A 15,585-nucleotide genomic window follows, 5' to 3' on the forward strand; every position below is an offset into this window, starting at 1 on the left:
AACCCACAGTTTTTTTGCCGAAGAACCAGAGGACACAGTCTGGGTCAGCCACAACCACAGGAAAGTGAGGGATGAAATCTCAAAAGGGAGAGTCTCAGAGAAGAAAAGCTTTAAACTTTGAGGATACATTCTGCCCAAGCCTCTGGATGATTGCTGACCACACACATGGGACAGACTCAGAGGAGCTTAAAGCTAAGGCTAAAAGGATTCAGCTGAGGCCCTGCCCACCACAGTTGAGATAGAGTTTGCAGCTTGACTCTAACCAAGTTAATTGTTAAAACAAAAACATCAACACTGTTTTACAAACACAACAGAAATCAGGCTCTCCACACAAAATATTCATGATATTCAGAATACAATCTAAAACTTTTTGACATACCAATAACCAGGAAAGGGAAAAGACAATTAACAAGCCAGTCCTAAGGTGATCCATACGTTGGAATTAACAAAACAGAACTTTAAAGCAGCTCTTGTAATTATGCTCAGTAGGTAAACGGAAAAGCCAGTTGAAATGAATGCAACAATAGGCAATCTCAGCAGAGAAATAAGAAATATATATATTTTAAAAAGCCAAATAAGAATTCTAGACCTAAAACTACATCTTAAACTTTAAATATCTCCTGTACAGCTTTAGTTGCAGAATGGAAATGAAAGTGGAAAGACTGACTTTGAAGATATATCAATACAAATTTTCTGAAGAATAGGAAAAAAATATTTTTTAGTGAAAAATGCATCAGAGACTTGTTGGAAAATACCAAAAGGTATAGTATACATGTAATTGGAATTCTTGAAAGAGGAGAGCAAAGGATGAGACAGAATAGATATGTGAAGAGCTATCTGAAGAAATGGTTTGAAAACATTTCAGAAATGGTGAAAGACATAAAGTGTACTGATTTAGTAGGTTCAGTGAACGCCAAACACGAGTATGAAGAAAACTTCACCTAGGCATGTTATAGACAAACTGCTATAAACCTAAGATAAGAGAAAATCTTGAAAATGCCAGAGAAAAGCTATACATTATGTACAGAGGAACAAAAATTTTCATCACTGTGAGTTTTTCTTCTGAAACTGTGGTGGTTTCAGAAGACGTGAAATGGCATAATTAGTGTTAAAAGAAAAAAAAAACCTTTCAACCTAAAATACTATCTCCTACAAAATTATCCCTCAGAAGTGAAGATGAAAAAATAGATTTTTTATAAATCCTAACAATTTATTGCCAGCAGAACTGAACTACAAAAAAAAAAAAAAAAAAAAATGCCGATAGTTTCGTAGCCTGAAGTATAATAATATCAGAGGAAAGCTCGGATCTTTAGGAAGTGGTGAAGAACATCAGGACTGGTATATATCTTGGTAAATATTAAGAAAATCTAGATCATGATCAGTTTAAAATGCCATTAGGCTAGCAGCTCAAGAAGCAGTGTCTCCTAGCCAGTCACTATGACATCTATAAAGGAACATAAAAAGACTAATAGCTTTTAAATACAAGACTGACAAAAAAAAACTGCCAGAATTTGTGATGAATTTCTAATTGAATCATATTAGAGGATGAGCAAACAATAAATGACAACTTTCCATTCTCTACCTTAGGAAATAGGCTAGATCATTACCTCTCAAAAAAGGCCAAAAGGAATTTCATATCTCTATCATTATTTGTACCTCTATTTACAAACCTAGGATCTATATGAACTGGAAAAATAGGCACTGCGACTTGATTTCACAGATTCATTGTACACTTGAGTGCTCATTTAATGTCGTTGATAGGTTCTTGGAAACTGACTTTTAGCAAAATGACATACAACAAAACTAATTTTATCATAGGCTAATTGATATAAACAAGAATTAAGACCCTAAAGCATATTTCTGGTCACAAAAAAATCACCAAACTTCCAAATAAAGACCCGAAACACTTCTAATATTAAACATTGAAATAAATCTGAGCTACACATACATTTAAGAAAGAGTAATGAAAACAAGTGAGATAATCCAACCTGCTTATTTCATTTGAGGGTCCCAGGCGGGACAACCCTGGACAGGACTATATTCCATCACAGGGAGCACACGCGCGTGCGCACACACACACACATACACACATTCACTTGTACTGGGACAGTTTAGAAACACCAATTAAACTAATATGTATATCTTCAGGATGTGGGAAGAAACCGGAGTACCCAGAGAAACTTCATGCAGACATGGGGAAAATGTGCAAAATCCACACACACTGGTCCAAACCAAGAATCAATTTTTTTCTCATTGGTATTACAACTAAACAGTGTTAAATGAGACGACATTATTTGAGGATCTGCTGTATAGTAAAATGGGAGCATTATTCAAAAGACACAGGAAATATTTAAATCTGACAATGCTCTATCTACAAGAGGAATCAGGAAAATATTTTAACTTAAGTGCCTAGTAAAAATCTTAGTCTACAGACAGGTAAGAATGCAAGAAAAGCTTGTTTATTTATTTATCAAATTAGAACCAATCTTGAGGCCCCATTTTGCCAGGCTGTTAGGAAATCAAATTTCCTTCTTTACTGGAACCCCTGTTTTCTTAGGGTAGAACCAGAATACAGGAGATTTTTCTGATGTATCCAAAACAGGTGTTGGGATTCTGACTTTCAGTCTATTGTGGTCATAGCTGACATATTTTCTGTGCTCAGACCTCTTTTACATTCAGAGATACTCATTCTTTGCCACACGTGGGGTGCAGTTGTCTTTGCCGATATGGAAACCTTGGTGCCTAGGAACAAGCCTCCCTAGATGCCATTTCCTCTGGCGCCTTTCTGTTTCCTTTGGCACCTCAACTGAGTGACATATAGTTTCCAGCTCACTGCCAAGGATGCCAGAATCTATCCCCTCTCAAATTTGAGGGAAACTTTTCACTCTGCTGTGCCCATATCCTCTCTCTAGATATACTGCTTTCTCTTCTCCTGGCTCTTATCAAATGAGCTTAGATGTTCATGAATCTCTAAGGTAATCTTGATTTTGGAGTACCTCTGTTTTTAGTTCTGTAAAAATGCCTGAGATTAAGAATAACTAAGGAAGAGAAGTCCTCTATTCTTGCACAGATCAGGAGAAAGAAGAAAATGCAAGAAGACTGCACAAATCAATTTCAATAAATCAACCTGACATACCTCATCATCTGTTTCTTTTTAAAGTAATGTGTGCTGCACATTCAAACAGTAGCTCACTATACAGCAATGAGAATGAACAATCTAAGGCCACGTGCAGAAATATGGATAAGTCTCACAAACATAATGTTGACTGACAGAAGCCAGAATGTACGGTTACATTTATATAAAGACCCAAACAAGAAAATCTATTCTGTTCTATTAGAAGTCAGGATAGTGGAAACTAGTGCCTGAAAAGGAGCACAAAAGACCTTCCAAGGTGATTCATAGTCTGGGTACTGGTCACATGGGTATGTTCAGTTTGTGAAAATTCTTCAAGCTATACACTTACACATTGTATGGTTTTCTCTACGTATCTTGCGACAATAGAAAGTTAAAAGCTACAAACATACTGTATTAACGGGGCAATTTTCTTAACTGCTTTGAAAAATGTTAACAGATCTAAAGAAAACTCACTATTTTTCAACATAGTTTTTTGCTAAATAAATCCAAGATTTAAAATAAATGAACTTAGAAAATTGAGTTAGGAAAGAAGAATACATCAAAAGGATGCGAAGAATTGTGAAAGATAAAAACTGCGTGGTCATTAGTAAAAGAGATGTAATACACTTTCTAATGACCAATCCAGGAGATGGCCGATGGAGAAAATTGCTAAGCAATGAAGTTAGAAAAAATTCCAAATATTTGTTAACTGCATTTTTCTGGAACAAGAAAATGACTATGATTTCCAACTTCTTTAAGAAGTTTAGAAATAAGATTTTAAAAGCTAGTGAAGAACAAGACCATAGAGAAATAAACTTTAAATTATTTTTAATTTAAGAATTAAACATAGCAGTGACTTCAGTAGAAAAATTAATATTACTTTTAAATGAATTGATCTTAATCAGATTATAGTGATTAAGTTTTCTATGAACTAATTACTAAATGGCAATGCTCCTATATGTATAAAGAAATAAATGTTTATTTTCCTGACAACAAACTGGTTTCTAGGCCAGGATATTTCTACCGATAATGCCAAATTTCTCTTTAAACTCAAATTAAGCATACTTCCTATTTGTATGACACTTAAACGATAAAAACACTCTGAGATAATTAGCCTAGTTTTACAGATGTGGAATCTAAAGCTTGGAGATGTTAAATGATTTGAATATGACCATATAGTTTTGCATCTATCCTTGAAACCGGTGTTCGAATTCCAAATTAAGTACTCCTTCCACTCTTAAGAGTAGCATTTGTAGAAGTGTTGGAAAGTAAGAAAATGGGTCTATCTTGGATCCATCCAAGAGGTTTTAACAAAACTAGACTTTAGTATATAGTTTTTCCTAATGAGAAGTTTCACTTCAGAGTTCTCCAGAACCCAGGGATGCCAAGGTTGCAATAGTGTGCAACTACATTCATAACAACAGGCTGTTGATAGATTACTGACCGTCTTGAACATGTTAGTATAAGTATTTTATGTGGTTTAATTTTTTTCTCCCATTTTATTTGATTGCAGTTTTCCAGAACAGAAGGACAAATGGCTTTCCCTCCTTCAGAGGTATTTTTTTTTAGTATCCACATCTTTAATCATTAACCTGTAGTTAAATGAATTTAATTCTCTGCAGAGATGTGTGCCCCAAACGGTTCCCCTCTCCTTAGTAGAAATTGTTCATTCATCCTCAAATAAGCTGTTGTTTAGACTGTACACTAGCTACTGCATACTGTAAGCAATGTTCTCCCATTACATGTATTTCTTACTTTCTCAGAGGGGGAACATTGAGGTCTGTTTAGATGATTTTAGATAGAAATTAGTGGATAATTTCTCCAATCTCTTTTTTTGTCTCCAACCTACCATTTGGAGCTAACAGTTTCCTCAAAGCATGTATTAAGTTTTCATATATGAAGGGTTTTCTGCTGAGCACCTCAAAAACCAATCGTTATTCCTACCTTCGAGCATTCAGGCTAAAAAGGTCAATTTAGATTCATCTCTTATTCCCTTAGTTCTTTCCTCCATTCTTCCCCCTTTCCCTTCCCAAGCAATCAGATAAAGATTTATACTCCACTGGAGAGCAAAATGAATAGTGAAAGGCCATTGTTTTGGCTCAGTCTTGTAAAATATTAGATGTGCTCCTGTACATAAGTCAGATTTTGGGCCTGTCCAGGGAAGCTTTGAGGATAAAATATCACCCAGAGGTGCCTAAATCTGACTGTGCTTCTCAAAACGAACCTCACTTGAAATGGATCTCCCATTTTTTGTGTGTGTGCCCGTGCCTAATGTCCTGATATTTTATTTATCTTCCAACCCATAATGTAATCTGACTTTGCTGAGTCCTTCCATCTGTCTTTTTTTAAATAGCATATAAGTATATTGAAAATATTAGCAAAATGGATTGATTTAAAAATAAGCGATTTAGCAAAATCTATCTGACTCAGTGTTGTTTTGGGTTGTCGTTGCATTTGATTAGATACATCAATGCAGAGAAAGAAAAGGACTATCCGAAGAGCATTCCCCTCAAAATCTTCACCAAGGACATTGGGAATTGTGCATATGTAAGTGTTTCTAAGCAAGAAAATTAAATTCCAAGTCCCCGCATAAGGCAGAACACCATGGATTAAAAAGAGAGAGAGTGAGAATGAGACAGAGGCAGGCAGGCAGTGTATGTGCTTTGCAAGGAAGGCATTAGAAATATCACTGTGGGAAAATGTATTTTCCTGGGTATGTGTATGTCTCCACATATATGAAAAGTAAACCCTAGAGAAAATGATGCAAGAAAAATTCACATTGACCGCAGTATTTAACATTGACACGTGGAAAGAGTATTGCTTCTCAGACGCCTCTTCCACTCCTCTGGCATTGATGTTCCTCTGGACCCTTTCAATAGCAGCTGCAGAGGCTTGTACCAAAGCCGTTTCCACGAGGAGCCGTTTCTATTAGTACTGAGCAATTTTTCCCAACTTATCACTTCTTAAGTAGAAAATGGTTTTGGAAAGTTCTTCATTCTTTAAGTTTTTAGGGACTGAATCCCTCAAGTTAATAAATGGATAAGTTACGGGAGGTGACATTTTTAAGGGATCAGAATATTTCTACCTCACATTTTGCATCATGTTGCTCAAATAAAACTGAAGTCTATTCAAGTCCAGTTATTATGTGTAATTTGATGACTGAAATATAGTACAAGTGCCAAAACGTTATCCAAAATGTCATCAGTGATGAACAAAATGGAAACTTGTGAATGTTTTTATTTTACTATGAATTGTCATATACGTCGCAGCAACTCTAGATCACACATAATAGTTTCCCGAGTGGAAAATGTGTAGTACAAACTGTCGTGATTAGACCCAAAGCAAAAGTTATGCAAATGTTTGAACATGAGAGCCTGATGTCACTGCTTAAGGGAAATACTCAAATTTTATGGTATGAAGACTGCAGAGAGCTATCTCCTGGAGCAAAGTAGCCCAGTCTCCTTCCCCCAGGAGAGAAAAAAAAACAAAAAAACAATGCTTTTTGACTGCTGGCTTTGATTCAGTTGTTCTGGCAATTGGTTACCTTCAGGATTTTCATAGGAAGTCCCTTGAACCTTGTTTTTTTAACACTTTCAGTGAATGGAAAGTGTGTCATTGAGAGAGGACTAGTGACCCACTCTCACTAGGGAAGAGAAGACACACAATGTGGTTGGGTGCTGTTTTTTTTATCACTGGTACCCTGGTTAAATCAACAATGATATGACAACTGTCCTTTCCTCTCTGAAGTTGCTTCATGCCAAAAATCTCCTTTCAGGTAGCCCCGCTTCCAGAGAGAATGATTCCCCCCAAATAGGAGTGCATGCATGGGGAAGAACTCTTTATTCTTGGCCTTTAGTTGTGCAGCCTGTTAGTGAATTCTGTTAAATGGAAAAAAATAGCCACATATTGTCTGTTTATTTGTTTATGTTTATTTGTTGACTGGCCAAAGGGCACTAGTTGATGAAATTTATTTGTTTTGTCTACCAAAGAGGCATGTGGGAAAAAATACGCATCCTAAAATTACTGTTTTGAACATATATGCCTAATATTGAGAAAAATTATCTTAGAAACCAGTTACATTGAGAGTGATTATTTGTACTACATGGTAGTCTTCACTTTACAAAAGACTTCATGAGAAAGTTTCTTTAAATTAAATGGCAGGGTTTAGAGATGTAAAAAAAAAAAAAAGCAGAGCCTGTCATGAAATTATATATCAGTTTAAAGCCCAGTATATAAAACATCTTTGCCACTCTGATAGAAGACAAACACTGGGTTAGTTGGGTGTTCTGTGCCCTCTCGGTTGGGTTTTAAGACACTTTTGCATAATCCTTAGAACTAAGAGGAGTACAATGTGAAATCAATTAACAAACAACCTTAAGAGGCAATTTGTCATGTCAAGTAATCGGCTCAAAGAGAAATAAGACTGTAATGGAAGGATAAGTGATGAATTATCATTGGATTTCACGTAGCTTTATTTTATGTCATTTTTGATTTTATGTCATTTTGTCTTCATTTATGCTATTTATTTGTTCCTGATTTATCTGATAATTATAATATGTAAATCCTGTATGTGTAGTAAATATTTCTTTTTTGATAGCGTAACATTGCCTTATATTTAAACACTGTTGGAATTCAGTGAACTCTATTGCTATTTCAGAATGTGGTTAATCCCTTTTTGTTGTTGTTGTTGAAAAGTGTCTTTCTATTTTTAAGTAATAATTTCTTAATGTAGCGTAGCACAGGGCTATTATAGATACCTTATTCAATGGCAGAGTTGGTAACAGAATTGAGCTTTCTAAAATTTTCAGTCCTCCTTGCTAGACTCATGGATTTTAAGGCCTCTACAGATTTCAGCAACAAAAATCTCAGTAGACACAGTGCCTGACATATAGAAAGTGCTCAATAAATAGTGGTTTTTAAAAATTCTAAACTTTAAATGTCTTTTAGAACCAGTTCTTATTTTGAATTTAGCTAAACTGACTTTTTCCATGCAAAGAAATAAAAACCCACACTGTGAAGACAGTATTCAGGAAGAGAGAGAAAATGATCCAGTTCTCCCTTTTTTTTATTACACATTGCATTGTGGAAATGATGCAACAGATCAACCTCACTGATCTCTGTTTAGTCCAGAGGGTGGTCCATGTACTTTCTCTGAAATATGTTTACTCTTTTTCTTTCTTGCTTAAGTTCTTAGATTTGTGAGCCATGTGTTCTTTCTTTTTTTTTTGAGAGAAATATATGTTTTATTAAAAGGCATATATAATGGAACGAAAGTAAATTATATTCAAAGATTTGTGTTCTCATCAAGTTGTATGCTTTACTCTGTCAACACTTGAAATTAGGATTTGCCTTTAATAATTTGACAATAATTATTTGTTCCTTTGTTTTAAAATCCTTTATTTATAGCGAGATTTCTTTTTCTTTTCTTTTACAGTCTAAAACTATAACAATAAAGAATTCAGATACAGCGAGCGAAGTTATCAACATGTCCCTATCAATACTAGGGATAACTGTAAGTTACTTGGTTAGATATTCTTAATTAACAAACTTTGATACTTTAGATTCATATAAATATTATCCCTTCTATCATAATGCAGCTGATTACTAGAGATAACCAGGTCATATTTTATCCTCAGAAATGTAGACAATAAGGACAGTAAAGACTTGATATCAGCTTGATATTGGATGCTATTCTTTAACTCCCATTTTAAAACCTGTGCAAACTGAAAGGCGTAAGATTGGGCTTAATTTTAGAGTGATGATAAAACTTTTATTGCATTTGCCATATATATACAGTTGGAGAGATTTTTGGTATAAGATTCTTAATTAAGAAATTTCAGCATCCTCCTTTCCCACTTGTCATTATATTACTATTATTTCCCCATATCCTATCCTGGTTCTTCTCCCTTATCTAATTATTCTCTTACTATCTCAAGATTCAATAAGTGTTATGATAATGAATTCTGAAGGATTTTCTCTGTAGCAAAATTTTTACATAAAGTACCCATGGCTAGAAACTATATTCGCTGGCTTCAGGTTCAGAAGATGAGATGGTTGGTACTTCTAATGAATTGATAAATTAGTAAACAAGATTTTAGTGTGCACATCACATTTTCCCCGGTTTCGCTTTTAGCTTCTGCTTCTTTCTGTTTTATGGAGCAAAGACAAGTTTTTTCAAATTGTATTAATGGAGAAGATTTTAATGTTTGAGGATGAAGGGGAAAGAGAATTGGAAAGTTCTCATCTTCTACCTACTGGTATATAAACAACATACATTGAATAGTTGTATTAAAGGGAAAGACTTTCAGAAGGATGGAAACTAAAGGAAGCACTCGAACAGCACCATTTCTTGAGTGAGATTCTCTATAAATATGAAAACACAGTGTTACTACTATGAGGTGACCTATGACATACATTTAATATATGCCATAGTCGTCTTATCTATATTTAGATATGCTTGTACACAGTGCTATAGTAAGCCTTCAGGAACTGAGGGCAACCAATATTAGGCTAAGAAATCTGATTTCTTTTAGTTAAATTTAATAATATATTTAAGGTATAACTAAATTTATGTGCATTGAGTAAAGAAGACATCTGTGCATTGATTTCTAAGCATACACAATTATGTCTTGGAAGACAATGCGTAATTTAAGGGGGAAGGAAAGGAGATTAATATCATGACTTATTTTTTATATCTTTTTCTCTTTGATTAAGTGAGCAATCTCCTCAGTCCAAAAATACTTCTATTCAATATAATATTTTTTACTGTTCTAAAGGATCGTTACGATGTTTTCAGACTTCGAAATGATTTTTGTTACATTGCTCTTCCTATTTGCAATGAAAATTTTTGACTAGGGAATGGGGAAGGAAATGACAAATAGATTGGGGAAGTGAAGAGAGGGGTGTTCTCCATAGACAGGACCCTCCCTTGTAAGGTCAGGGTCATACTTTTTAATTAGAAGATAAAGGTAAGGATATTAATATTGCCAATCTGTTCTAGCTTTATTTAAACATTTTTGCTATTTCCTCTCCAGATACAATCAAGTCAGTATAATTTAGCATTCTTTTTTTCAAGTAGGATTTTTAGCATTGCTAGGTTATAATTCTGCTAGTGAGCAATTCCATCGTTTTCCATCACTAGGCCTATTCTCTAGACAGAAATCTTGTCTTTTCTGTCTCCAGGACTGGACTTGCCCAAAATAAAGCCAGTGCAGATTGTGCCAGGTGCCTATCTCCTCAAAGCCTCTTGGTCATTCTACTTCTGCTCAGAAGCAGCTGAGCGGAAAAGTCAGCCTTTGAGATTTTACTTTTTTATCACAGACACGAAAATGTTTGTGGCTTCCAGGATAACAAGGTTGTTTTTGCAGGGGCATGTTGGAGATTAAGTCCAATATGCCCTGAGAAATCTGGAGACATAGCAGAAGTCAGGATTAGCCTTTTAGAAAATCAGAAAGTTTCTCTTCCTTTATGAAAGGGCAAATATATTATTTCATATTCTGTAGGCTACCCATGATAGTGAGAGTCCGATTTTATTGCAGTTCTTGGATCCCTGGCCAACACCAGGGGACAGGATTCTGGAGGACTCTGTAGGGGAAGAGAGAGTGGGAAGAAGGGTTGTAGAAATCAGCATTATTGTCATCAAAAGCTATAATCACCCACATGAATCTGAAGGCATTTATATTGTCTCCATTTTTATTTTTTTTACCAACATAAAAATACCAAAAAATGTGACCTCATTCAATTACCAAACTTGAAGGAATTATTGTTAATTCTTTTCTTTCTAGGGATCTGAGAGAGACTACCAGTTATGGGTCAATTCTGGCAAAGAAGAGGCACCATATCCACTTATTGGTAAATTTCAGTGAAAATCTTAGATAGTATTTTAATTGGCTTTCTAAATGTCTCAGAGAACGGGTCATATGGTCCTAAGCTTAAATAAGATTAAATATTAAATCTTACATAAAATTTATTCATTTGATAAATATCTATCAAGCATTTCCTATGCGCTAAACAATATCTCTTCACTCAAGTAGCTAGTTGTATAATTAGGAAGAGAATTTTAAATTTTCCCCTCTTCTTTTACACTTTACAAAAAGAGCTATTTTGCCAAACCTTTTTAAATATTTTTCAACAAGAAAGTATTATGAATTGGTATTCCTTTTCCCCTATATACTTATTTTCCATATTCAGTTTTTGAGTTTCCTGCTCCTTTTCCTACCTAATAAGTGGCCTCTACGGAAGACCATCTAGAATGCAATCATGACTCTTACTCTCATAGAACTCTCCTGGATGTCATAATGAAAAATGATATGAACCTGAAGATTCCGAAAAATCTTCACTGACTTACCAACTAGCTAATATGTCACTAATTTACTTTGCTGTTTTTCTAGCCAAATTTCTCAACATTTATTTTGAGGAATTATTGGTAAATAAGTTACATCTTGCCTTATTTAAATCATTTAGCTAAAAAACATTTTTTGATCAGTTAAGGTCATTCAGTGTGGTTAACGAATAGAGCAATTAAAATACGGGACAGTATCTAGCAGATCTTGAGATGATGACAATAATGATGATGACATGGTTTCCGTTCATCATTTTTAAATCCTTATTATCTTCCAGACATTATGCAAAGCATATCATTTGCATTATCTTGCGTAATACTTTTAAATGGCTGTCAGGTCACTCCTGTGTAATTCAGAATGTTTCAAGTGATCCAAATGATCTAAAACCAAATTTTACTACAAAAGTTATATTTTCAGACTTAAAATAAAGGAAGCTATCATGCACATCGCTGAGGACAAAATTCACTGCATTTCTAGTTTCTTTTTTAATGTTATTTTTGTAAAAGTCAAGGAGAAAACAAAGTTGTACTTAAAAATCAAATAAATACTTAAACTGATTTTAATAAAATATTTTAATTGAAACTATGTAGATGGTATCTTTCAGGTTTAGAACAGCTTCTCACTAAATCACTAAAACTTTGTGAGACATAGGACATGACTGATACTTAGCAGCAATTTTTCATTGTATATCTATTTTAACGTGCCTTACATACATCAGTTATAGATTAGCTGCTTACTATTTTGATAAACTGACTTTATCATATTACTGTCAATGTAGCCTCTCTTTTTTTTTGCCTCAGTCCCTGGTATGTGCTGTAGTACATGATATTAATGGAATAGTGACAGTATATGCCTATGCCAGATGGAGGAAAAGGTAGAGTTCACTGAGTTATGTTCAGTGATAAAGCAAGAATAGAAGAGAACGTACTGTCTATACTTAAAAGACAAAATAAATGAACCAACAAAACAGAAACAAACTCATAGATACAGAGAACATTTTGATGGTTGCTAGGCAGGAGGGAGTAGTGGTTATGGGTGAAAAGGGGGAAGGGATTAAGATGTACAAATTGCCAGTTACAAAAATAGTCACTGGGATGTAAAGTACAGCCTAGGGAATATAGTTCAACAACATTGTAATAACTATGTACTGTGTCAGATCTCAAGGTAATCACTTCCTAAGTCCTATAAATATATAATCACTACACTAGACACCTGAAACTAATATAATATTGTCTATCAACTGTAAATGACAAATAAAAGTTTTTTAAAAAATTAAATAAATAAAGCAAACAGGTCAAAATGTAAGGGAAAAAAACTAAATCTACAGCACAGTGTTACTTGCGGACTGAATCAAGAAAAATGCAATTACTTAAAGAACAAAAATTCATGTTTCAGTCAGATGAAAACAGAGTTTGTTTTTCTAGTTTACAGATTCCTTTTTGCATCTTGTTTCTGTTTCTTATTAATACCCCTCAGTCTTCCTTCTGATTATTGCCTATGAATACCAATCTCAGGGCAGCAGTGGGAGGGAAGCAAAGCTCAAACGAACCAGTCCCGATGCTCTTGAGTAACTGATTATGTAACAAATAAAAAATAATAAAATGTCTTTTTCAGACAGACACTTTCTGTTGAATAAGAGTAATGAGTGATGCTTGAAATACTTCGCCCTTATTTATATAATATTAACCGCCAATGTTTACTTATTTGATCCTTACAATACCGTGTGATGGGTAAGGTAAATATTTTAAATCATGGATTTGATGCTGACAGAGGTCAAGAGTTTGCTGAAGATTTATAGATATAGTTAATATATCAAAGGAAAAATTAGAATACCTTTAAATATTCTTAGATGTGAACACAGGAAACCTCAGCATTGTACAACTCATAGAATAATCTGTACATTCCAAACATGATATGCTTTAACGACTGGTTTTTATACCCCTCTCCCCCACCCACTTAAAACTACTCTGGTAGGGCCACTTGCATTATGCAGTGGTCTCCAACTATAAGAGTGTGTGGTGATCATTCGGTCAACAAAAGGATTCTTCATACCAAATGTCCCAGAAGCAAACTGCAGTGCATTTCAGTATGTAGCACACATGCTCACAGTACCAGTCAGCCTAAAGTCTACATTTAGGTTTTACTCTGTGTAGGGCATGAATATCCCTATGGAATTAAAATGAGCCATCTTCGAGACACTGCACTTCTGGCAGAGTTATCAAAGGACTCCACCAGCCCTTCCAGCCTCCAAGAGCCCTTCCTCATAGAACAGCTGCCCCGAGAGATGCAGTGCCAATTCATCCTGAAGCCTAGCCGCCTGGCTGAGACCCAGCAACTGAGTGGTGAGTTGCTTCTCCTCTTTCACAGAGCCCTTATTTTAGTAAAAGTTTCCATTTCTGAAAACAGAGTTAGTACAAAGCATATAGAGCTGCTTGGCATTACTTGTGATCAAATGTTAGTTGTTTTCAAAATAAAACTTTAAAAAACTTCTATGTAAGCACTGTTTTCTTTTGCCTTTTAGGGTGAATTCATTAAGAAACTTCATAAATTGGCAGCAAAAACTAATTTCCAAAGCCATTCAGTGTTCGCTAATAGTGGTTGAGGGCAATTCTTCATAAAACTTCCATTCTCAGCTCTATGTTCAAATATCACTATAAAACTTCACCACTGCTGAGGTATTCGGCTTCTGTTTCTAAAAAAAAATCACAGAACTAGCAACAATTAAGTCCACAAGGATGAGTGAAATTCATTGTTGATACTACTGATCCAGTAACACCTGGTAGATTCAAATAATTCCCACACAGTACCACTGATGAGTAATATAATAAGTAACTGTAAGCATTAAACACATTACATTTTCACAAGCTTTGTGAACTTATACTTTTCTACAAATTATACTTTAATCTGCTCCACACACTTTTACCATCATCATATATAACACATTTTAGCAGATTTCACTTCATATTATACTGAATTATTGTTTTGACAACATCTTTGAAAATAACCTTACATGTGGTTGTTCCATGCATACTATTGAAGACTAATTCTTCAGTCACTATAAGTATCAACTTCTAGAATTAACAACTAAGCAATATTGGTAACATCTGTTGACCAATCAAGAAGCAAAGGAAGTCATTAGAGATCATTTGCCTTGGTTTTTAGTCTACTATTGGTCTTACTTTAATGTCCTCAACTGCTCAAGCAGCTGTTCTCACCAAAAGGCTGACAGTCTTAAATCTAGTGTCTCTGTACAAATTGCTTCACCTACTGCAAGCACACGAGATTTAATCAACTCAGCATTGGTGAATGACTTTCCTTTCCTCACATGGCTAACAAATGAGCCATTCAGAAACTTACATGTTTTTCCAGCCTCGTTTTCATTTTTCATTTTTGCAAAGAAATTCTGCAGTGCTAAAATGTTTTATTTTGAATATTCTAAATTTTTCTGATCATTGCTTTCCTTTGAGTTAGGAATATAGTGATGAATGCTTAGTCTGGCAAGATGACACATATTGTATTCTTTTATCATAGATTTCCTGTCATTTTATAATTAGCAAAAGTCTTTGTCATTTAATCCAATAACAATGGCATCCACACTTTATTGTGCCTTGAAAGCTCAACATTAGAAGTCCATTTCTATCTTCTTTTCTTGTTTAGACGCAATGGGTAATAAAAATACTAAATGTTGCAGTATCATGAGTCACATGGCACTCAAAGCACTGCAGTTGATTGCATGGAGCAGCAATGCACAGCAATGAGAGTACTACCTGTCGTCTCTGTCAAATCTACTCAGCTATACCATTGCGTGTGAAGTAGAAGCAGCCACAGACAATGCATAAACAAATGAGTATGGCAGGGACACGATAAAGCTATTATGGACAGTAAAATTTGAATTTCCTGTAATTGTTATTTGTAACTAAATATTATTCTCCTTTTGATTTTTTCCAACCTTGTAAAACTGGTAAAAAACCTTTCTTAGCTCACATGCTATCCAAAGAAAGACAGCAGGCCAAATTTGGCCTACAAAGCATATTTGCTGCCCTCTGATTTAGATGATAGAAATGCACATTTAATCAAAAACATTTTACTAAATCTCAGATTTCTACCAAATTTTATAACATCACTTCA

General features: G+C 34.7%; 1 protein-coding gene across 1 annotated transcript in view; it reads left to right on the plus strand.

Annotated features, from left to right (window-relative positions):
• Positions 1–15,585, plus strand: part of ARHGAP20 (Rho GTPase activating protein 20) — a 98,454-nt gene that overhangs the window by 60,738 nt on the left and 22,131 nt on the right. Inside the window, 5 exon segments of the mRNA XM_006927018.1 lie at positions 4,629–4,670; positions 5,578–5,662; positions 8,550–8,627; positions 10,900–10,966; positions 13,611–13,799. Coding sequence (XP_006927080.1) covers positions 4,629–4,670; positions 5,578–5,662; positions 8,550–8,627; positions 10,900–10,966; positions 13,611–13,799 — 461 coding nt within the window.

The sequence above is a fragment of the Pteropus alecto genome, unplaced genomic scaffold (genome assembly GCF_000325575.1).
Source record: "Pteropus alecto unplaced genomic scaffold, ASM32557v1 scaffold224, whole genome shotgun sequence".
In the NCBI taxonomy this organism is placed as follows: domain Eukaryota; kingdom Metazoa; phylum Chordata; class Mammalia; order Chiroptera; family Pteropodidae; genus Pteropus; species Pteropus alecto.